The sequence below is a fragment of the Mastigoproctus giganteus genome, chromosome 8 (assembly GCF_048544385.1).
Source record: "Mastigoproctus giganteus isolate SK-2022 chromosome 8, ASM4854438v1, whole genome shotgun sequence".
NCBI lineage: Eukaryota > Metazoa > Arthropoda > Arachnida > Uropygi > Thelyphonidae > Mastigoproctus > Mastigoproctus giganteus.
Genome location: NC_143582.1, coordinates 165,284,313 through 165,309,110, shown reverse-complemented (window position 1 = coordinate 165,309,110; position 24,798 = coordinate 165,284,313). Strand labels below are relative to the sequence as shown.

The 24,798-nt window shown below is 37.1% G+C and overlaps 1 protein-coding gene across 1 annotated transcript in view; it reads right to left on the bottom strand.

Annotated features, from left to right (window-relative positions):
• Positions 1–24,798, bottom strand: part of LOC150081979 (GTP-binding protein 8-like) — a 105,656-nt gene that overhangs the window by 53,687 nt on the left and 27,171 nt on the right. Inside the window, exon 3 of the mRNA XM_090379875.1 lies at positions 21,160–21,471. Coding sequence (XP_090236001.1) covers positions 21,160–21,471 — 312 coding nt within the window. The remainder of the gene's footprint in view (positions 1–21,159; positions 21,472–24,798) is intronic.

Below are 24,798 nucleotides of genomic sequence, written 5' to 3'. Positions count from 1 at the left end.
ATAGTGTTTTACGGAGATATTAAATAGGTTTAGTAGCGTTCGTTAGCTTCTTATTTTGAATTTAACCCGCAATTTTTGGAAGTTACGATTCCCGGTGTTGGCGCCAATATTGTTGAACTAGCCGCTATATTGTAGTCGATAAGAAATAGCTTAACATATATATATCTTGAACTGATAGCGTAAGGTATAAATTTAAACTAGACAGCGTAACACGAAGCAATGTATTAGGAATCTGTTGGCTTATTATAGTATTATCAATTAATCAAAAATATTATTAATCTTATTAAATTTCATTGTTAATTAAACTGTATTTAAACAGAAATCAAGACCCAGACTAGAGCTGCGAAGCAAGGATCACAGACTAGCGAGAGTGCAGTAGCTCGGGGGAGAAACAAAGGGGGTGATTCTCCAACACATCACAGTTTCAAAAAATGTGCGAAATGTGAAATGTTTGCCGACCTTTTTAAGCAGGACATGATCTAGCAAAGGAGGACGCCTTTGTGTGTGTGCTAGGTGTCTGGAGTGTCAAGAAATTAGATGCCAACTCAGCGTTCTGATGGGCGTCTATGAGAACTTAAGGTGTAGCAGAAATGCCCTCAAAGAAAGTAATGAGGGGGCCCATCAGGCTCTCAGCTGCCCAGCTCAACGACAGAGCTCACTCCTGTGAATCAGGCAACACAGAGACAATCTCCAAGGCAGAATGTGCTGGTCCCGAAGGAACTAGTTATTGTTGGTGACTCTATTGTCAGGGAAACGGGGAATATAATGTGTAAGAAGGATAGGTGGAACAGGACCAGGATATGTCTGCCAGGGGCAAAAGTTGATGATGTTGTAGAGCAGATATCATCTTTTCAGGGCACAAAAGGTGATATTGTTGTACACATTGGAACTAATGACATTAAGAGTAAAAAATGTTGAAAAAAAGTCGCATTAGGGTTGAATGTGAAAGTGTCTGCAATTCTGCCCAGACACGATAGGAGGGAGTATATGATGAGAGCCTTGTCAATCAATTCAGCCCTGGAGAGATTGTGCAAGGCTCAAGGGGTAGAATTTTTTTCAGCCTTGTCTGTGCTTGTTGACAGGAGAGACTGCTCCTACAGGGATGGGATACACTTAAATAGAAAGGGTGCAAGAATATTTGCTGATGCTTTCGAAGCAGTGTTAGGTGGGTCAGAAAACTGCTAGCATGGGAGGATACACAGATTAAAAGGTTAACAGTGGCCGCAGGCAGAGGCAAAAGTGATTCTTGCACTGCTCTATTAGAATGGGCAGCAGACTGGAAAGCAAGGTAATGGAGATTTCCAGGACTGCTGGGAGTCATAGTGGAAAAAGTAAATACATGGGCTATGTTAGAGTGGCTAGGAGCAGGAGCAGGAACAGGTGCATGGATACTTGCATGTACACCAGTGCAAGGAGTATAGTTAATAAATTTGATGAGCTTGAAGTGCTAGTCAAGACATCAAATGCAGATATTGTTGGGATATCAGAGACGTGGTGTCACACAGATACAGGCAGTGCAGAGTTGGAATTAGGGGAGCACAATGTGTACAGACTGGATAGACAGGACAGGAAGGGAGGAGGGGTTATGCTGTTAGTTAAGAAACACATAAAATCTAAGGAAGTGCATCCAATTGATGTTGGTGGACAATGCAGTGTTGAGTCTGTTTGGTGTGAAATAAGCACAGGGAAAGGAAAAATGAGAGTAGGTGTGTGTTATAGGCCTAATGAATCTGATGAATATAATGAGCAGTTGTGCAGAGAAATAGAGTGGGCCAGTAAATCAGAATGTCTTATAGTGGGAGATTTTAACTTTCCAGATATTGACTGGAACTTGTGGGTTGGTCACTCGCACACTAGCAAGACTTTTGTGGATTTATTGGATGACTGTTTTCTACAGCAACATGTTCGACAGGCAATACTCTTGATCTGATTATCAAGGAGTGATTCTTCATGCATTAAGAATCTGAAGATAAAGGAACCATTGGGCAACAGTGATCACAATGTATTGATGTGGGAATTATTTAAAGATGTAACTACCATCAAGGCTAAAGGGAAGGGCTTTTGCATTCGTAAAGGTGACTACAGAGGTCTTAGACAGTTTTTAAATTCTGTACAGTACGATCAACTGATGATGTTACCAACAGTGAATTCTAAATGGGAAGCCTTCAGGGACTTAATTTTGGAGGCTAGTGGGCTTTTCATTCCAAGTAAGAAATACTGTTCAAGGTTTAGGCCTAAATGGATGTCAGATGAATTAATAGGCTAATGGCAGAGACGAAGAATGTATGGGATGCATATAAAGTATCAGGCGATACAGAAGCCTATGGCAGGTATAAACTAGTCTGTAATCAAGTCACAAAGGAGGTTAGGCAGGCGAAGGCAGATTATGAGAAATCTTTGGCAAAGGATGCAAAGAAAAACAGCAAGGAGTTCTTTACTTATGCAAACTGTAGAAGGAAAGGGATAAATCAGATTGGACCACTTAACATAGATGGGTTGACTATTGATGATCATGCTCAGGTAGCTGATAAACTGAATGAGTATTCTGCATCTGCATCTACATTCACACATGAGGAGTTATTCAATGAGAGGAGTGCCAGAAGTTTATCAAATACTAACAGTGAGCTAAGTGATTTTGTAATAACTGAGGGCAAAGTAGAGGAGAAATTGTTGAAGTTAAACATAAGGAAGGCACCTGGGGTGGACGAGACCTATCCAGTTATATTAAAGGAGGCAGCAAAGGAAGTAAGCAAATCGTTGGCCATAATTATGAGAGCTTCCTTGGACTCAGGGGAGATTCCCATGGACTGGAGGTGTGGAAATGTATCATCAATTCACAAAGGAGGTTCAAAAGGTGACACAAGTAACTACAGACCTGTTAGTTTAACTTGTGTTCCGGGGAAAATAATGGAATTACTGGTTAAAGAAGCATTGCAAGATCATCTAGACAAGACTGCAGTAATATTTAAGACACAGCATGGGTTTATCAAAGGGAGGTCTTGTCTGACCAATTTGATTGGACACTATGATGTGGTCACAAAGGAACTGAATGCCAAAAATAATTTTTATATCAAATACTTGGATTTCAGGAACGTTTTTGATACTGTTGCACATGGAAAACTGCTGCACAAATTGGAGAGGTATAGCATCAAGGGTAAGCTGCTACAATGGATAAAGGGTTGGTTGAGTGGGAGACTGCAGAGAGTGGTAATCAATGGACACTGCTCTTCGTGGACAAATGTTATTAGTGGAGTTCCCCCCGGGTTCGGTGTTGGACCCATTATTGTTTTGTATATTTATTAATGATATTGATGAAGGTATATCAGGTTTAATGTCGAAGTTTGCAGATGATACAAAGGTTGCCAGAGTTGTTAACGACAGTAATGACGGTATGCCACTCCAAGTGGATCTAGATAAGTTGGGAAAATGGGCTGAGAAGTTGCAACTGGAGTTAAACATTGACAAATGCAAAGTACTGCATATGGGTAGCAATAACTGAAGAGAAACATACCAACTGGGTGGTACTACATTCAGGGAAGTGGAAAGTGAAAAAGACCTGGGGGTAATTGTGCAGCCAAATATGAAGTTTGCTGAGCAGTTCAGATGGGCTGCCAGGGCAGGTCATGGAGTCTTGTCAGTGATATATAGGAATTTTGCTAGCAGGGACAAGGAGGTGATGATCCCATTATACAAGGCAATGGTCAGGCCACATCTAGAGTACTGTGTACAGGTCTGGAGGCCTCATTTTAGGAAGGATGTAGAGTTGCTAGAACGAGTACAAAGAAGGGCAACAAGATTGAGGGGAACAAAGGGGTGCTCTTACCAAGAAAGGCTTAAGTTCTGCAAATTGCAGTGCATGGAGAGTAGGCACCTGCGAGGTAATGTGATTGAGATGTATAAGGTCTTGAATGGGTTCAGCAAGCTGAATGCTGATGGGATTCTTCGCCTTACTCAGACTAAGAACGTGAGGGGGACACAGTTTCAAACTGAGGAAAGATAGTTGTAGAATAGATGTGCAGAAATTTGCTTTTAGCCAGTGGGTAGTTGATTGGTGGAACAGGCTTCCATCTTTTGTTGTGGAAGCTAATAGCCTAAATAAATTTAAGGCTGAGCTGGACAGGCATTTGGAACGAATGGAGGGATGAAATGGTAGGGGTTTTTTTGGCTGATGCTGCATAAGCTTGCTTTCTTGCTTCATACGTCTCTATTAATGTTAATGCTAAAAACAAAAGGAATGGTCAGCTGGACATCATAATTGCAGAATTACACCAAAAATTTGGAAGGTATTGCAGGTACAACAGAGCAGAGAATCTATGCTGGCTGGACGAGTCATAAATTTAGGAAACATTTCCCTAACCAAAGATGCTTTAACTGCCATAAATATGGTCACATTGTCAGTGACTGCAGTCAGAAAGAACCTGTGCAGTAGCTGGCTGCAATTGCAGAAATAAGTCTCATCAGCCAAAATGTGCTACCTGCAAGGCAGCATGGCCAACTGACTATACACATAGTATCAGGAATGATAAATGCCCCTGTTATAAAAAAATGGTAAAACTTATACAATCTAGGGCCAGATTGGAAACATAAATGTGACTAAGGCTGTAAACTCATCCAATTGAATGCTCAAAGAGAAAGAGCTGTTGTAGATCAGATCAAACTCAAATCAGAAGAAAATAATATAGATATCTTGGTACTCCAAGAGTTCTACACACATATATATGGATAGGGTTCAGGGATACCCAAGAGGCTATAAAATAAAAGAATACACCTCAGGTGTCCCTTCTACAGCAATGGTAGTTAAAAATACTGACCTTACAATCACAAAGGTGGGCCACCTCTGCTCCCCAGTGGGAGTGTGTGCCCATATCACCAGTGCTGTAGGATAGTTTTACATTATTTAACTATATTCCAGACCAGGTGAAGATATAAATCAAACTACTGAATACCTACAAGTAGTCACAGACTTGTTACCTACTGCAAGTATCATAATATATGCTGATGTCAACTGCCAGTCAGCCTTATGGTATAGCTGTATGGAATACAGAGCAGGCACACACGACGGCCAGATACTTTCAGACTATATAACTACTTCACCCTTTCAAGTGCTAAACCAACCAAATAACCTCCCAACTTTTAGCAGTACCATGTGGAAGAGTGATATTGATGTTACTCTTGCCACCAATTTAGTAGCTTATAAAATTACAGACTGGGGTGTCCAGCCAGTATGGATTATATCAGATCATAGAGCCATTTCCTTTAAACTAAACAGGCAATTACAAACAATTCAACACTCCTTGTTGGATATCAAAAGGGTTTGGTTTTTTTTTTGTAGTTTGTTGCAGACTCCAGGGTTCCCCCTATATGCTGAATCAAAAGGTATAATCTTAAAAAGGCAAACTGGCAGATTTTCACTGAGCTGCAAAAACAGGAAAATGAGTGGTCTAGATCAGGCAATTGTAGCCCAGACAAGCAAGCACTGACTACGACAAACATTTTAACAAAAATAGCAAACCTGTCTATCCCACGGGAAAAGCCGAGAAAGCAGGTAGTCCCCTGGTGGTGCCCCAAACTGACTATACTCAGGAAAAGGGTACACGAGGTGAGGAGATATTTTCAGAGCCAGAACATCTTGGCCACAAAATGAGGTGGATGTGTTGAGAGATTCTTAGAGAACTCTCAGGAATCAGTACACAGCCTTCATAAGAGACAAGAAAAAAGGAATGCTGGAGGCACTTGGTGGGAACTACTGGAAACAATAACCCTTGGGCAATTGTCTACAGAATAGTTATTATTTGTTATTGGTTATTTTTTGGTTTTTAGGAGCATTAGCAACTAAGGCCATGTTGCTCCACACAGAATAGTGACCAAGAAGCTGCCAAGAGGAGATGTCTTAGAAACTACTGTCAAACCAGATGGAACCCCAACCCCATGTTGGTTGTTGTTGTTATTTGTTTTTAGGAGCATTAGCAACTAAGGCCATATTGCTCCGGGATATGTGGTGGTCATTCCCTGACCTTTCCGCATTCTCCGTATTTGGTGGTGACGGGCTCGAACCCCGGTCTAATCAAGAAGCGTGTGCTACGCACTGCTGCTGCTCCTTCCCACCTGGCTACGGAGGCGCCGACCCCATGTTGGGCGGATTCTGTAAATAACATCATAGACAGTATTATTCAGACTGAAACTGGGAATCATTCCCCCACCCAGCTAGACATTATAAAAGAAAACATTAAATATGACAATGCCAATATTTAACCTCCGTTTACTCAACAAGACAGAAATAGCACTATCTAAAATCAAAAACAATAAATGGTTTTGATTTCTTAGAGGTTGAAATTATCAAAAAATTAATGGAAATAGCACCGGACAAATTAATAGCACTATACAAGGTCTATCTGTCCGGAAAGTATCCAGCCATTTTGAATATCTTGAGAACCGGTTGCATGGCCGTGATGTAACTTGGCAGCTCGTCAGAGTAGACCTTACTGCGCATGCATGAACAGTCATTCTCCCGTGGGGCTAGTCAGTCAGTCAGCAGTGAGACGCCGTTGAGTGAGCTTGTGTACTGTGTGACCATTGCATTCACAATGACTGAGCGAGTAGGTCAGTGAATATGCATCAAGTTTTGCTTCAAACTTGGACATTCATCTGCGAAAACGATTCAAATGATTAAAAAGACTTTCAGGGATGATTCAATGAGTGAAGCCCAGATAAAAATGTGGTACCGACGCTTCAAAGCGATCCACGTTCTGGAAGGCCTTCAACAAACAGAATACTTTTAAAATGTTGAACGCGCGCGAGCTGCAAATAACGAAAATCAGCAAAAGATGTGGGGATTACGCAGACTATTGTTTTAGAGATTTTGACAGAGGATCTTGGCATGAAACATGTGGCAGCAAAATTTGTTCCGCGGATCCTGTCACAAGGTCAGAAGGAATTTCGTGCTGAAGTTGACAGGGCTTGCTTGAAACCGCTAACAATGACCCAGATTTCCTTAAAAAGGTCATAACCAGAGATGAGTCATGGGTCTCTGGCTGTGACCTTGAAACAAAAACCAGGTATTACCAATGGAAGTCGCCTGATTCTCCACATCAGAAGAAGGCATGGCAAAGTTGTAGCAACGTCAAGGCCATGTTGACGTTTTTTTTTTTTTTTTGATAATGAAATCATGAAGGTGTTGTCCACCACAAATACGTTCTTCCAGGCCAAACAATAACTAAGGAGTACTACATCGAAGCCCTTTGCTGGCTGAAGGATGCAGTAAGAAGAAAACGGCCACAGCTGCGGACAAGTGGTGACTGGCAGCTTCATCACGACAATGCACCAGCCCATTCTTCAGCTCTCATGCAGGCTTTTTTTGGCAAAACATCGCATCACCCAGGTCTGTCAGCCTCCTACAGTCCAAAGCTAAAATCGTCGTTGAAAGGGAGGAGATTTCAGATCAAAGACAAGATTAAGGAGAACGTGACGAGGCAGTTGATGGTGATCCCAAAAAAAGGACTTTGCAGATTGTTTTGAAAAGTGGAAGCAAGGTGCGATAAGTGTGTGAGGTCCCAAGGGGAGTACTTTGAAGGGACTAAGGCGCCATTGTCATAGGTAAGTTACTTTTTTTATATATTACATGGCTGGATACTTTCCGGACAGACCTTGTATAATAACTGTATGATAGAAGGTATATTCTCAAAAATATGGAAAAAAGCCATGTTAAGATTAATTCTCAAAAACCCTGAGAAATCCCCTACCGATCCCAAATCATATAAACCAATAGCCCTATTCCCTGTACCAGGGAAGATATATGAAAGAGTAATATATAGCAATATGGTTTTAAGCAGGACAACTCTATGAAGGATGCCATGCACCACCTACTGACAACAGTTAAAAACTCAGAGGAGAAATATATGCTGGCAATCTCTATTGACTTTGCCGGGGCATTTGACTCACTCTGGTGGCCTAGTGTCCTTAGGAGACTCTGCCAGGCAAATGTCCCACAAAACCTCTATAAGGTAATAAACAGCTACCTTCACAAAGGGGAACAAAGGATGATACGGGTAATTACAGACCTGTTAGTCTAACTTCTGTTCCAGGGAAAATAATGGAGTCACTGGTTAAGGAAGCAATGCAGGATCATCTAGAAGAGACTGCAGTTACAGTTCAGACACAGCATGCGTTTGTTAAGGGGAGTCTTGTCTGACAAATTTGATTGGATACTAAAATGAGGTTACAAAGCAACTGGATGCAAAGAATAATTTTAATATCATATACTAGGATTTTAGGAAAGCTTTTGATACTGTGGCACATAGAAGACTACTGTACAAATTGTGGCAGTCTGGCATTAGGGGCAAGTTTCTACAAAGGATAAAAGGATGGTTGAGTGGGAGAAGATAGAGAGCAGTTATCAATGGACACTGTTCTTCATGGACTAATGTTATTAGTGGAGCCCCCCCAGGGTTCGGTGTTGGGCCCATTCTTGTTTTCAGTATTTATCAATGGTATTGATGAAGGTATATCAGGGTTAATGTCTAAGTTTGCAGATGACATGAAGGTTGGCAGGGTTGTTAATGATAGTAATGATAGTACACTACTACAACAGGATCTGGAAAAGTTGAGCAGATGGGCTGAGAGGTGACAACTGAAACTTAACATTGACAAATGTAGAGTACTGCATATGGGTAGCAGTAACCCCAGAGTAACATATCAACTGAGTGGTACTACATTCAGGGTAGTGGAAAATAAATGGACCTGGGGGTAATTGTGCAGACAGATATGAAATTTTCTGAGCAGTACAAAAAGGCTGCAAGAGTAGCTCATGGTGTCTTGTCAATGATATATAGGAATTTTGCTAGAAGCGATAAGGGAGTGATTGTTCCCTTGTATAAGGCAATGGTCAGGCCACAACTTGACTACCATATACAGGTCTGGAGGCTTCATTTTAGGAAGGATGTAGAGTTGCTAGAACGAATACAGAGAAGGGCAACGAGATCGGCAAGTGAAACAAAGGGTTGGTGTTACCAGGAAAGGCTTAAGTGTTGCAAGTTGCAGCTTCTGGAAACTAGGCACCTGCGAGGTGATCAGGCCTTGTATGGATTGGGCAAGCTCAATGTTAATGGGATTCTTCCTCTTGCTCAGATTACTCACCTGAGGGGACAAATTCAAATTGACGAAAGACAATTGTAGAATATATGTGCAGAAATTTGCCTTTATCCAGCTTATGGTTGATAGTTGGAACGAACTTCCATCTGCTGTAGTGGAGGTCAACAACTTAAATAAGTTCAAGGCAGAACTAGAAAAACATTTGCAGTGAATGGATGGATGAAATGGGAAGGGTTTTTTTTTTTTTTTTTTTTTTGGGTGATGCCACTATATAACTTGCATCATATGCCTCTACTAATGCTAACATTCCTGAATGATGTTACCAATAACCATGATGGAAGTTGCTCCACTGATGGTTCATCGAGATCACTGGTTTCAACATGGCAGTACACCTGCATCACAGACAGCTGCCTAGCTACCTAGATAACTGTCTATACATAGACAAAAAATAATAATGAAATAAAGTCAAATCAAAATGAAAAAGATGAAAAAAAAATACAAACAAAATAACAAAGGTCCTGTACGCATATGGAAGGATTATGAATTGCAATTTATCTCTAGATTTCTAAAAATTCATTAATATATAATCTTTCACTTACTGCAAAAATAAATATTTCAGTAAAATTCTTTATTAATGTGCAATGTGGTCAAGGTGACCCATTCTCTGAAATTTGATAAACAATATCTCAGACATTCTGCTGACTGGCTGAGATATTGTTTATCAAATTTAAGGGTGGTGACAAATCCCTCCCATCCAATTATCGTCCCATTGCAATTACTTCTACTCTTTCTAAAGTAATGGAGAAATCAATTAACCGCCAACTCTTAAACTACCTAGAAACCTTCCGTCTGATCAACGATCGCCAGTATGGATTCCGTCAGTGTCAATCCACTGGTGATATTCTGGCTTGTGTTACCCATGAATGGGTAACATATGGACTAATTCAATGGAATATGGACTACTTCAATGGAAAAGGTCGGTGAAACACAAGCAGTTGCTCTTCACATCTCAAAGGCTATCGATCGTGTTTGGTATAAAGGTCTTCTAAACAAGCTTCCATCTTATGGTTTGCCAACTATTTTTTGTAATTGGTTATCCAGTTTTCTCTCTGATCGCTCACTGAGCGTGACGGTAGATGGCTCTCTGTCTTCTAACTTCTTCACAAATGCCAGTGTCCTCCAAGGTTCAGTTCTTTCCCCCACTCTTTTCCTCTTGTATATTAATGACCTTCTTCCATTGACTGGAAGTCCTATCCATAGTTTTGCCGATGATAGCACATTGCATTCCACTTTCCATTGTAAGAAACCTTGTTCTGCTCAATCAGCTTCAACTTCTCGAAAATCTGCTACCAATCCTTAAATGCCGATTTCCAGGTAATTCTCCAGTGGGGCAAAGACAACTTAGTTGATTTCAACCCTTCTAAAACTCAGTCTTGTCTTGTATCTAGCAAAAAGGATTCTTCTGCTCCTATGCTTATCTTTGGTGGCACTCCGATTTCTAGGCAAAATGATATATCTCTTTTGGGGATTACCCTGACTTCTAATCTCTCTTGGCACAAGCACATTACAAATATTGCTTCCTCTGCATCTAAAAAACTTGGTTTTCTCTTTCGCTCTCAGCGTTACTTTTCTTCCAAACAGATGTTCACTCTGTACAAATCACAAATCCGCCCTACCATGGAATTTTGTTCCCACATCTGGGGTAATGCCCCAAAACCTCTCTCAGGCTTCTTGATTCTGTTCAGAAGAGGGCAGTTAGGTTAATTAATGATTCATCTCTAACAGAGTCTCTCCACTCGCTGTCTCATAGATGTACTGTTGGCGCCTCCGTAGCCAGGTGGGAAGGAGCAGCAGTGCGTAGCACAAGCTTCTTGATTAGACCGGGGTTTGAGCCCGTCACCACCAAATATGGAGGATGTGGAAAGGTCAGGGAATGACCACTGCACCGGAGCAATATGGCCTTAGTTGCTAATGCTCCTAAAAACCAAAATAACATAACATAAAGATGTACTGTTTCTGCTGCATGCCTTTTCTACAGATACTTCCATGGGCACTGTTGTTCTGAATTGACTTCTATAATTCCTGCTCTCTCTTTCAAAACAGTCCGAACATGTGCTGCCACCAGCCAACGTCCATTTACTGTCCAACTTCAAACTCACAGAACCAACTTTTCATCTTCCTCGTTTATTCATTCATCTGCCGTTTACTGGAACAACCTTCCTTCGTATGTATTTCCTGAAAATTACAGTCTACAGAAGTTCAAGTCTGATGTCAACAAATATCTCCTTTTGTCTTCTCAATCTCCAACCCAAGCACAGTACTAAGTACTATAGGTTCCAATACCTCTCGTGTTTGGGGTTTACATTTAAAAAAAAAAAAAAAAGAATGTTTGTTCACAAAAAACCCCAGCCTATATTCAGGGTACACCATCCATACTAGAACACAGGCAGTCACCTAAGGAGGGAACCAAATTGAAAGAAAAATAATGCTAAAATGGAAAAAATAAATAAAAACAGAATAAGAATGAAAAATAAAATAGAAAAGATATCGCTTTTTCAATTCCTGTATGTATACAAAAGTAAAACAAAAATGTAATTGAGTTTTCAACATTTTTGAAACTTTATTAATGTTAAATATTTTACTCACTGCAAATATGTTTTAGTGAAATGTCTGGATTCACCCACTCCACAATGATTTTACCACTCAGCAACATGTTCCCCTGTTTATCAAAACCCTCAGCTTACATCCGTCATTTGGGTTTAGGGTAAGGATAGCCAATTCCATTTTTCACCTAATGTGCCATTTGCCAGCAGCCAGTCTAGGATTGTCCCTACCTATATCTTCCCTTGGGGTTTGAGGGAGGACCACTAATTCCATACTTTGTCTAGAGTCGTTGGTAGCTAGTATAGAGCCACCTTGACATACACACTTGTTTAGAGATGCCCAAGTGCACATTACTTTGAAATGAGAACCATTTCCTGGATATGACATTCCCAGGAAGATATTGGGTGTGATGGTAGTGGAATGGCACTGCCATGCATACAGCAGATGAGAATACCACAGAGGGTCTCCTGATATTATTCCTCTAGATTTTTTCCTTTGGGGACATTGAAAGCAGCTAATGGAAATTTCAAAGTCCTATGATTTTAAGAAAATCAAGATTATATGTGCACCAATGCAAGATTATATGTGCACCAATATAACTGTCAACCATTGACCTTTGAAAATATGGAGATTTTCAAATTTTTTTTTTTGGCCAAAACAAGCAAAAAAAAAAGTTTTTTGCAGAAAGCAGTTTTTCTCAAAAACAGATTTTTCACAAAACACAGGAGATATTTTTAAAGCCAACACTACAATATAAATTAAATTTCACAGACAAAATACACATTTTATATTAAAATACAGTCAGTAAATACTACCTTACCTAACATTTTTCTGCCTGTGGATTTCTGCTTAGATTATCTTTTACAGTATCTTTCTTTCTGATTATGACTGCTTCAAGAAAGATACTGTAACAGACTGCAAATCTTCAGAAAGTTGAAGTTCTATTTATAACAATGACATTACTATTCAGACTTCACTGTAGAGTTTAAAAAACTGCAGCATAAAACTGAATATTCTCTGACATTCAGCACAGCTATGAAGAATTATTAAAATGCCAAAAATGACTTTGGATAACCTGTCATATTGCATGATTCCTTGTGCACTTCCCTTACCAACCATTATACATCAATTTTTTTTTTTTTTTCCCTGAACAGCATTCTGTTAGGTTGAAACTGACAGAAATGATCTGTAAAATATCTATTTCTTTACCTTCAACGATACTGAGAAGTACCGGAAACTTTTTTTTTTTTTTTATGAAACGGATTCATTTCAGTTTGGCAAATTTAACTGAATGCTTCCAATAACCCAACTGGGCAATGTGCTAACTATGAATTCTGTTCGGAGCTAGCAGACTTAACTGTTTAAGGAAGTTATGCCAGAGAGTTAGATATTCCAGATCAACTTGGTATTTGCGATTGACTAAAGGCGGCCGTTACTAATTTATTGACCAGGAAGGGCAGTACAGCCACTCCCCGACCAACGTAAGGTTGCGTTCCGCGGAACTCTACGTAAGTCGGAATTTTCCTAAATGCTTATACAGCACTCGAAAATTTCATTGAATTTGATTGAAGCAAAAAAGAAATGTTCGACGAACATGTAAATAGAATTATTTATTCAATTTTTTTATCTCATATGCAGGATAAATTACAAAAATTTACGTCAAGGCCAGCAAAAACTTACGCATAGTCGAATTTCCGTAAGTTGAGTATTATGTAAGCTGGGGAGTGACTGCACTTCAACTCATATTTCTAGACTCTACTGACAACACGAATTAGAAGCTGAAAACTTGTCATTTATTTTCTTTGAAAATAAATCTTTAATTATATTAGTTTTTAATAAATTTAAGTTTTTTAATTAATATTATTGCTTTCTAAATTGTGAGAGGATGTAATTTCTGGATCGTAATGTATGAGTTGCAACGGAAATGAAAACATGCAAGTTTGCGCTTTTTCCCTTTTTGTTAACTGAACTGGAATACAGCCACTCTCTGGCTTATGTAATACTCGACTTATGGAAATTCTACTTTACGTAAATTTTTGCCAGCCAGTGCAAACTTACAAAAATCGTGGAAATGTATTTTGCATCCTGTAGGAATAAATGGAGGTATCGTGAAAATATCATAATGTGAACCTAATAAAACATTGGTTTTTTTTGATAATTCATTCTAAGACCTCGGAAGTTGAAATTTTTTAAGCTATTTATATAACTAATCTACTTAACTAATATAACTAAGCTATTTATCTCTCTAAAAGGTCATTTTTATAATGGAAATTGCACTACACTTTCACTATTATCATATGCTCCATTATAAGAATCAATTTTGAATGCCTTTGTGATATTTTTCTAAAGCACATTTCTGGAGGTTACTACCATAAAACAATAAAAACAATTTGCACTTTCCGGTTTATTGGGCTTTTCTGTTAGCGTAATTTATTATAAACAGGTAATTTCATTTGTGATAATACCGATAACTGGAATTCTGTGGGTTTTTACGTTATGGTATTACGATGAAATGTGTTCGTTCCCCTTCACTGAAATCTTCAATCATATAAAAAACATAAATAAATTTTGGGAATCTTCTCTTCATTCCTATTTACTTATTACAATGGTGAAGGGAAAGGGACCAGCAGAAAGTGCAAGTGCTGGCAGTGCCCTCAACTTCTGCTGCAGCATGCTTATCAGCTGGAGAGTTAATTATTGAAACGATGCTGGAAAGGTAAAACTTGCTGATGTCTCCTCTTATGCCCGTCTCCTCTCTCTTGTAATTTTATAATTTTGAAATTTTTTAATTTTGTAACTTTTGTAATTTTTCTTGTGCATGAGATAAAAAAATTGAATAAATAATTCTATTTACATGTTTGTTGAACATTTCTTTTTTGCTTCAGTGAAATTTGCAAGTGCTGCAGAAGCATTTAGGGAAATTCTGACTTACATAGAGTTTCGCGGAATGCAACCCTTACGTAAGTCAGGGAGTGGTTGTATATAATTAATATATAATTATAGCACACTATTCTGCTCAGACACTTACCATGGACATTCTTTAACAAAACTAAGAAAAAATTTAAAATTTAATAAAGTTTTACTATTTTTTGCAAAAAGAAAAAAAGACAGAGAAAAATGGTGTTTTTGCAAAAAGATGGAGAAGGGGTAAAATTGAGTAAAAAAAAAAGACAGATTCTTCATCATAAATCAGGAGAGTTAGCAGCTATGTACCAATCTTAACACTGGCAGGGATATGCTACAATACATCCAAGTCAATATTACCAAAGGAAGTGATGACATAAAATCTGAGCATGTTATAGTTTGGAATAATACTTTTAAAGCAAAAACGGCAGAGTATTTTCACTTTACTTTTCCTCAAACATTTGACCCGAAAGTTTTCATAAGCCACTTGCTATACAGTAATACCCCAACTTACGAACTCGGAGTTACGCAGTTCTTGATTTTTTCGTTTGGCAACACTGCCGCCCACTATTTTCAAGGTTGTTTTTCATATGCTATCAATATACAGTGCGACGGCGGAGAGTGAGAGCGAAAGATGAACAAAATTCAACTTTCCTGCCGCATGAGCTGCACACATATACAAGAATTTGTATTCCAACTGTCATATTTATATGTGTGCGTTCGAATTCGTGCTCAACTTTTGCCGGAAATTACATTGTTTTCACGAGAGAAATGGATCGCGTCGGTCGAGCCGTATATCGATGGCATATGAAAAACAACCCTCAGTGTTTCTCTTGCTGTGATATGCATTGGACGTATTTCGCGCGGAACTCTATGTGCACAATTACGATTCTACAATCGACGAAAGTTAAGATTGTTTTGTTATACGTTTTCTAAACCCTTAAAAAAACTATGTCGTTCAAAACGAAGTAAATCTGATTCTCCTGCACCTAGTAAGAAAAGGAAAACGATATCTTTGGAATGTAAACTTAACATTATCAAGGATTTTGATAGCAGAATGAAAATTTGTGAATTGGAAAAGAAGTTTGAGCTACCGGAATCCACAGTAAGAACAATCATAAAAGATAAAGAAAGAATTCTCGAAGCGGTGAAAAATGCTCAATCCTTGAAATCAAGCATAATTCGTAAACATCATGGTATTATTGCTGAGATGGAAACAATACTGAAATTATGGTGTGATAATCAAGTAAAAGTGAAGAATTGTCCAGTTGATCAGGTCACTGTGTGCTATCAAGCTAAGCTGATTTTTGAGAGGTTGAAAGAAGAAACTGGGGAGGCGGGCAAAGATGAAAACTTTGTAGCTAGTAACGGTTGGTTCAACCGATTTAAAACTCGCTGTAACTGGTGCAGTATCGCGGAGAGTGGAGAGGCGGCAAGTGCCGATAAAGAAGCTGCGTCTTCTTTTCCTAAGACACTCAAGGCTATGATAGAAGGTGACTATAGCAGTGAAACTGTATTTAACGTGGATGAGACTGACCTGTTCTGGAAGATGCCTAAAAGAACTTTTATCGCACATGAAGAAAAAAACTTTACAGGCTTCCAAAGGTTTTAAGGTTTAAAAAAACCTTTTCCAAAGGTTTTTTAAACCTTAAAAAAAACCTTTTCCAAAGGTTTAAAACCTTTGGAAAACTTTTCCAAAAAAAAAACCTTTTCCAAAGGTTTTTTTAAACCAGGCAATTAGATTTCCAAAGACCGATTTGGCGGGAATGCAGCTGGTGACTGCAAGTTAAAACCTCTCTTAATTTATCGCTCCGAAAACCCAAGAGTTTTACAAAATATATTTAAAATTAGCTTACCAGTGATTTGGAAGTCAAATCATAAAGCTTGGGTGACAGCTTCCGTTTTGGACGACTGGTTTGGTCACCACTTCATACCCGAACGTTATTGCAAGTCTAAACAGATTCCATTAAAGTGATGCTTCTTATTGACAATGCACCTGGTCACCCTCCTGCCACACTAATTAATTTTGACCCATGTGTGAAAGTTGTGTTTTTGCCAACCAACCAAACACAACCAGCTTGCTTCAACCGATGGACCAGGGAGGCATCAAAACATTCAAGGCTTACTACACGAGGCGTTCGTTTGCACGTCTGAATGAAGCTATGAGACAAAATAGTGAGATATCTGTTAAAGACTTTTGGAAACAATTCAATGTTTTAGATGCCGTAAGAATCACTGAAGAATCCTGAGATGAAATTCACAAAAAAATATTGAATGGTGTCTGGAAGAAACTTTGTCCATTTTTTTTTCAAAAACGAGACGAAAACAATGCCAGAAACTGATCATGTCGCTCTCGTGTGATAAAAGAAGTTAATCTTGCAGGCAATTAGATTTGGAAGTCAATGGTGATGATGTCAATGAGCTGTTGGATTCACATAGTCAGGAGCTGACAATGAATGAGCTCATTGAGATGCGTGAGCAAAACGTCACTGAAGTATCCGACACTTCAGACCCAGTTCCAACAGAAAAGCACATGACAATTGCAAGCTTGACAGAAGGTCTCAGCTCAATTGAAAATGGCTTAAAAATTTTAGAAAGCAGACTCCAACGAAGAACGTGTTATAGCTACAAAGCAAGGAATAAAAAAATTATTAGCTTGCTACGAAGAAATTCTGCACGAAAAAAGAAGGCGCTGTGTAGTCAGACAAATTTGTTAGATTTTATGAAGCCATCAACATTGAAATAACTTTTTTACGTAGCTCATTTATTTTTTTAATACATATTTTGTATTAATATGTATAAAGAACTGCAATTTTATTAAATATTTTTCTTCTAAATTAGTGTTTTTGTTTTAGTCCTTGGTCCCAATTAAACAAAATTTATATGTATTTATATGCAAAGTTGTACCCCGACTAACGCAAATTCGACTTAAGCGATTTTCGTCGGACCCACATATCGCGTAACTTCGGGGTATTACTGTACTCTCTCTCTATATATATACACCTGATTTTTCTAAATCATACCAAAAAAATTATATGAGTAATTCTACATACACTACAAGAAGTATAAAAAATTCATATAAATGTGTGTCCAGAAATGCTTTCTTTCTGAATCACAGCACTTTTTTTATGTGTTTGAAAAATGATGGGATAGAATGCTTTTAACAAGTATGCTCAAAGGAACAATAATACAAGTGAATGCAATTAGCTCTTACGATTTGAAAACCTACTCTTTTCAGAACAGGTTTTCAAATCCTTTCAACTTGTTCAGAAATCACAGAAGCTGCTCAAACTTGGCAACACAACCTGCACTGACCCGACAATGACTTGTTCATACAATCAAAATTTCTAACATTTGTTCCAAATTGAATTTCTCTTGTACAAGGTAAATCACAAATAATGACATTTAATATTCCAAAGAAACTAATTTATTCATTAACTGTTACAAACGTTATGAAATTTTATGCTCAGAGAGAGTCTTGTAAAATGTTCATATTTTATCACATATTCAATATTTCTCCATAATTTTGCAACATAATTGACCAGTTAAATTACCAGTTCATTGTGGCTAGTTAATGAACTGTATGACTGGTTATAATGATGGCAAACGTCTTGGTTGTGTGGAATTAAATCTATTGTTTGTGTGTATTAGTAAGTCATTATGGAAGGGATTAATCATAGATTTAATGAAGCATACATTTTGTCAGCTGTATTTACAACAGGCATTTTCTACCTCTATTTGCTCTCATCTGTTTTAAACTGACATAAAACTTGTCACTGGGCTTACACAAGCACTGCATGACTAACCACAAACTAACTTCAGTGAACTTAACACAAGCTGCTCTTGCTGTAACACACAGCAAGAGCAGCTTGTGCTAAGTTTACTGAAGTTCAATAGCACAGAACCTAATACGGGAATTTCCGTATAAAATAAAATACGGGGATTTCCCAATAATTTTTTTTTGCATAACGACTATTCCCAATAAATGGGGATTTCACAAGAATTTTTATTTTTTGCATAACGGGAATTCACAAAAAAATAATGGAAATGTTGAAAAATTGCATCCAACAAATTAATAGTAGGGTTTTCTCAGCACAAATGCTGAAAAATATGTTATGCGAGGTTTGCCAAAATTCTCTAACCGTGTTAGAGAAAAACCATGGTATATAAGTACCATGTTGTGCAAGGAATGCTGCAATTTATCAATTGTGTTAGAGTAAAACTGTATTATAGAAGTACTGTGTTTTATGGGGGTTGCCTGTATATACAAAATTATTATACTTACACTACAGCCATAAATGCAAGTACAGTAAACCCCCGCTATTCACGGTATCTGTATTCGCGGTTTCGCGTATTCGCGATCGCCGATTTAATATAAAATGAAACCTAAAAAAAAAATGTGAATTTTAAAGTGCCGTGAACATTTTCCGCCATAAAAAAACATGGCTGTGGCTAAAATTATCTTTCCCGGTCAAAACAGCGCTCAGTGGGTTGGGGGAGAGGGGTGACAAAATCGCGAGCGTGGATGTTTCTCGCTAATCCTTGTTCAGTATGTGTTATGTGCTTGCCATGGGAGGTTTCGTCGTTTGTTTTTAATTTATACGTTTATAAATTGAATAAATTTATCAATTTATACATTGATATGCTTACAAAAGTGATAAATCTACTGTTTTGCAGTGTAAAACAGACTTTTTTGAGTGTGTTAACAGAAGAAAGTGACTTTATTGTGGACAAGTTCTTCCTAACCCCTACAAAAATATGGCTACGAATAACAAGAGAAATGTGAAAATATCAAAGAAGGTGATGACATTAGCGAATAAAATTAAGTTATTAGACAAAATTTCTAATGGTGAAAGTGTCTCCTCAGTGGCAAAACATTATAAAATCAGTGGGTCAACGGTACGATCAATCAAGAAATCAGAAGAAAAAATCAGCCGTAGTGTTCATGAAAACGCACTAATTGCTTCAAAAATTTGCTCTGTAACTCGTGATGTTAAATTAGAAAAAATGGAAAAGGCTTTAAATCTCTGGATAGAAGACCGAACTCAAAATAAAATTCCGTTAAGTTCACTCATCATTCGTGAAAAGGCAAAACTCTTTTATCAACACTTTAGCAAAACTGGTGATAGCACTGGCGGGATAAGTTTTTTTTGCTAGCAAAGGCGCTGGTTTGAAATTTCTAATAAATATTACATTTAATATTAAATTGTTTCTTATTTTCATTTCGATGCCATATGCTTGCATTTCACTATGCACTGTCTATGTACATAGTCATATTATGAAGGTACATATAATACATACATAGACAAAATTTTAGACTAGTTTTTCTTATATATTTCATACTTTGGAACGGAACCCCTTTATTACTATGGGAGCCATAACTCAGTATTCGCGACATTTCTCAGGAACGTAACCCCCGCGAATAGCGGGGGTTTACTGTATATTTGACCGAGAAATTTAAATAGATGTACATTATATTATTTAATTTGTTGCTTTTGTGGCCAAAATATTATCTGCCTGCACCTGTAATGTGGATACAAAATAAAGCCAATTTATCCGGAATTTTTTGTTACACATTTGAAGTTATTTAGACCAAATATAGATAAAATATTACCACAGTGATCTGGTGTCAAGAAATTTGTTCAGTTATGTTATAGCAGCATTTGGGACTGATGTAAACTCGAGCAAGATAATGTGTTTAAAGAGCTTTGTTTATCAGTCTAAATGATTAAAATGAACAAAGCCCTTTATAATAAAGTGAAAAATCAACAGAAATATATTTAAAGTTTAGGCTAAACAAAAATAAAGTACAGAATACTTAAAATGGTAGTTCTCGGATTACTGTAAACTGTATATCTATAAATGTGTTTACAGTTGTCTACAGCAAGGAGTTGATGTCGGTGCACATAAATAAAAATATACCTACACATAAAAAAAAAAAAAAAATCCAAACATTTCACCAAAAATTTATGTTGAAATTTCTGTAGCTATTTCAAAATCTCTTTTTAAATTAACATCAGTTATTATAAACAATGGCAAACAAGCACAATCATCACTGACTAGTCTGCATTTGCCAGTCAGCAAATAGCATCCTAACAGTGTACATTTTACAGACTAGTTGTGGCATTTTCATCAGTATTGCATTGCAGCTCTTCTTTGAGAGTTTCATTCTAAAAAGCAAAGTAGTGTTGTAATAAACTGTAATTTTAAATATTACATTAAATACATTTTAATACTTTTTTGTCCATAAAATATTTACATCAAAACATTCCAGTGTTTATAAATCTCATTAATTAATTGCTCGATTTAGTTTTTAAATTTACTTCAAAATTTTACGTACCAAACTAATAGGTTTTATTATAAAAAAGTTAAAAATTCTAGCATATTTTAAGATAGATATACAATTGTAAAAAAATTGTGATAATCAACCTATTCATTTTTCTACCTATTCATGTTCTACAGCATTCATCGAAATCCCTCATACGCTGCACAAAATGTTTGGTTTTTTTTTATTTCTTTGTTTTTTTTTTTTTTTTTTTTATAAAAAGAAAAAAGTTAAAATACCTCTGGAAGATCATGGTTTGGAGAATCGTCAGAATTCAAAACTGCTATTAAAAATTTGATATCATCCTGTTCTTTAGACAAAAATATCTTCTGTGCACTTTTCATCTCTTCCACTGTTGGGGTAAAAGGAATCTCATTTTCTTTAAATAACGACACCTCTATATACTGTTGCAGTTCTGTACAGGGATTTCGGAAATAAGGATCCAGCTGCTTAGAGGTATTACTATTTATTGGCCGTGACCAAGAAGCAGAAGAAAATAATGGCTGATAAACACCATACAAAATTCTTGAACTGGAAACCCACAGGCAATGCTGAAAGAGAATTTAAATTTGAAAAATTTATTTTGAAAATGTGAACTCTTTTCTAATATGCTTCTTTCTAAAAAAATTATTTTATTTTATTATGATGATTTTTCTAAGATTTTAAACTATTCAAAAATGCATAACCTGTAGGACAATTGTGTTCAATAGGTATTTCCAACTTTGAGATTCTTTTCATAGTATTCAATATTTTTCTTGAAAATATCTTGGAAAGCACTGAGATACTCTTAAGTGAAAGAGAGAAAAACATCATAAATGGGTCCTCCGCTCCACATCCGTGACCAACAAGTTAAATTTAAGTTCCAACAATAATAGAAAAATAAATAAATAAATAAATAAATAAAAAGAATTATATGTTTCTTAAAATAAAACAAAACAAAAAATATTACAATTTTTATTAACTAACATTACATTAATTTAAACCATTTTTTTTTAAATTCTAACATAAAAAACAATAAGGTTTTAGTTGCATTAATCTCAGTAAATTAAATAATACTTAACTGACCATTCAATAAATATAAGGAATACAGTTATGTGGCAATCACAGCATGCATTTATTAAGGCTGGGGTGTTTGATCTATCTGATTTATTATGAGGTGATAACAAAAGAATTGAATGCAAAATATAATTTTAGCATTGACAGATTTCAGTAAGGCTTTTGACGGTGTTCCACATAAATGGTTCCTACACAAACTGGAGTAGTAAGCATTAGGGCAAGTTACTGCTATGGAAAAAAGGATGGGTGAATGTCAAGAGACAGAGTGGTTATTAATAGACACTGCTCTTCATGGACTAATATTATTAAGTGGAGTCCCTCAGGACTGAGAAGCAGCATTTGAGGTTAACATTGATAAATGCAAAGTACTACATATGGGCAGCAGTAATCACAGATTAACATATCAATTGAGTGATAGCACACTCAAGGTGGTAGAGAATGACACAGACCTAGTGAAAGTGTAGAGTCTAATATGTTCTTTGAACATATTAGACTCTAAGAAGTCTAAGAAGTTCTTTGAGCAGTACAGACAGGCTATTAAGACAGCTTTGTGGTTCTGACAATGATACACAGGAATTTCTAGCAGGGATAAGGAGGTGATTATCCCATTGTATAAAGCAATGGTTAGACTACATCTCGAGTACACGTGGATCTGTTGAAATGAGTGCAGAGAAGAGCAACAAGATTAATCAGAGACACAAAAAGGTGCTCTAAGAAAGACTCTAATTAACATAAAGGTGCTCTAATTAAGGTGCTCTAATTAACATAAAGTTCTGAAAATTGTGGCATATGATAACTAGACACAAACAAGGGGCTGAATGAACTAAATGCTGATGGCATCTTTACTCCTTCATAGACAACACATATAAGGAGATTTAAATTGAAAAAAGTTGGTTAAAGAACAGATGAGCAAAAATTTACTTTCAGATAGAGTAACCAATTTCTGAAAAAAACATCAATTTCATAATCTGGAAGGGTAATTAAATTTATTTAAAGAAGAATTAGACATATTATTAGAAAGAAGGGACAAATGGAGTACACAATTTTATTTTTTTGCTTTATAATAACAATCTGCATGGTTTAATTAATGTTATCCACATTTCACATTAATCCATTATAAAAAAAAAAGTAAAGTCAAGTGCAGCCATTTTCAATCCACTGCAGGATGGAAGCCTCCTCAACAATTCATGCTGAGGGAAATGGACCATAATCTGCCACGCTGGTCCAGTGCGCGTTGACAGATCAAATGTATTCAGCAGTCGGGCTTGAACCCCGGTCTACTCAAAGAGCGTGTGCTACCGCACTCCCGCTCCTGCCCACTCGGCTACGGAGGCTGGTTAATCCATTATAAACAACCACAATGTCTTTCTCTCAGCACAATAATGTTTCCTAAAAACTTTATTATCAAACAAATATGCCGTGTTCTTCCATCGATATTCGTGGGAGATACGTTTCAAGACTTACTGCAAATAGCAAAAATCTGTGAATAATTGATGGCCCCTCACTGGTTACTCCCCTCTCGGAAAAACATTTTTTTAAAAGTAAATGTACACCCAACTGTCAATGTTCAGTGTTCAATAGAAGTTCAGTGGCTCATTTCTTCTACACCTTTTTTAAGGGATATTTTACTTCTTCTAAATGCTAATGACAGTACGCTGCTGCAACAGGATCTAGAAAAGTTGAGCAGATGGGTTAAGAGGTGGCAACTGAAGTTTAACATTGACAAATGTAAAGTACTGCATATGGGAAGAAGTAACCCCAGAGTAACGTATCAACTGTATGGCACTACATTGACCAGTGGTAGAGAATGAAAAGGACCTGTGGGTAATTGTGCAGGCAGATATGAAGTTTTCTGAGCAGTGCGGATGGTCTGCAAGAGTAACTCATGATGTTTTGTCAATAATATACAAGAATTTTTCTAGAAAGGATAAGGAGGCGATTATTCCCTTGTATAAAGCAATGGCCAGGCCACACCTTGAGTACTGTATACAGGTCTGGAGGCCTCATTTTAGGAAGAATGTAGAACAGCTGGAGCGAGTGCAGAAAAGGGCAACAAGATTAGTGAATGGAACAAAGGGTTGCTCTTACGAAGAAAGGCTTAAGTTTTGCAAATTACAGTGGGCGGGGACTGGGCACCTGCGAGGTGATCTGATTGAGTGTATAAAGCCTTGAATGGTTTGAGCATGCTCAGTGCTGATGGGATTCTTTCTCCTACTCAGAATAATCATCTGAGAGTGCATAAATTCGAATTGAGGAAAGAGTTGTAGGATAGATGTGCGGAAGTTTGCCTTTAGCCAGCGTGCGGAAGTTGTTGAAGTTTATAGCTTAAATAGATTCAAGGCAGAACTAGACAAACAGTTGGAGCAAGTGGATGGGTGAAATCAGGTTTTTTTTTTTTTTTTTTTGGCTGATGCTATATAAGCTTGCTTTCTTGCATCATATGCCTTTACTAATGCTAATACTAATAAAATAAAAACAAGAGAAATCGATAAAATGATTTATTATTAAATTTGTCAGTGCATTTAAATCAAACTAAAGAAAAATTTTAATTACTATGCATATGAACACACATACCTTGTTAATTAACATAAAGAAATAATATTAATCTTTTTTACAAAAAAACAGTGTTATAGGAAGATGCTTTTTTTTTTCCCTTCATTTTGTTGTACAGCAGGGTGTACGGTGCAAATGACTGTTCCAATTCTCGAGCAATTTCCGTACTCCTTTCCATTGAAGGATCTAATTCATGAATTTTGTGCTTTAAATTTCTAAAGTCTTTTAATAGATTGGCAAAAGACTAACTTCTTTTGGTTCACGTTCGT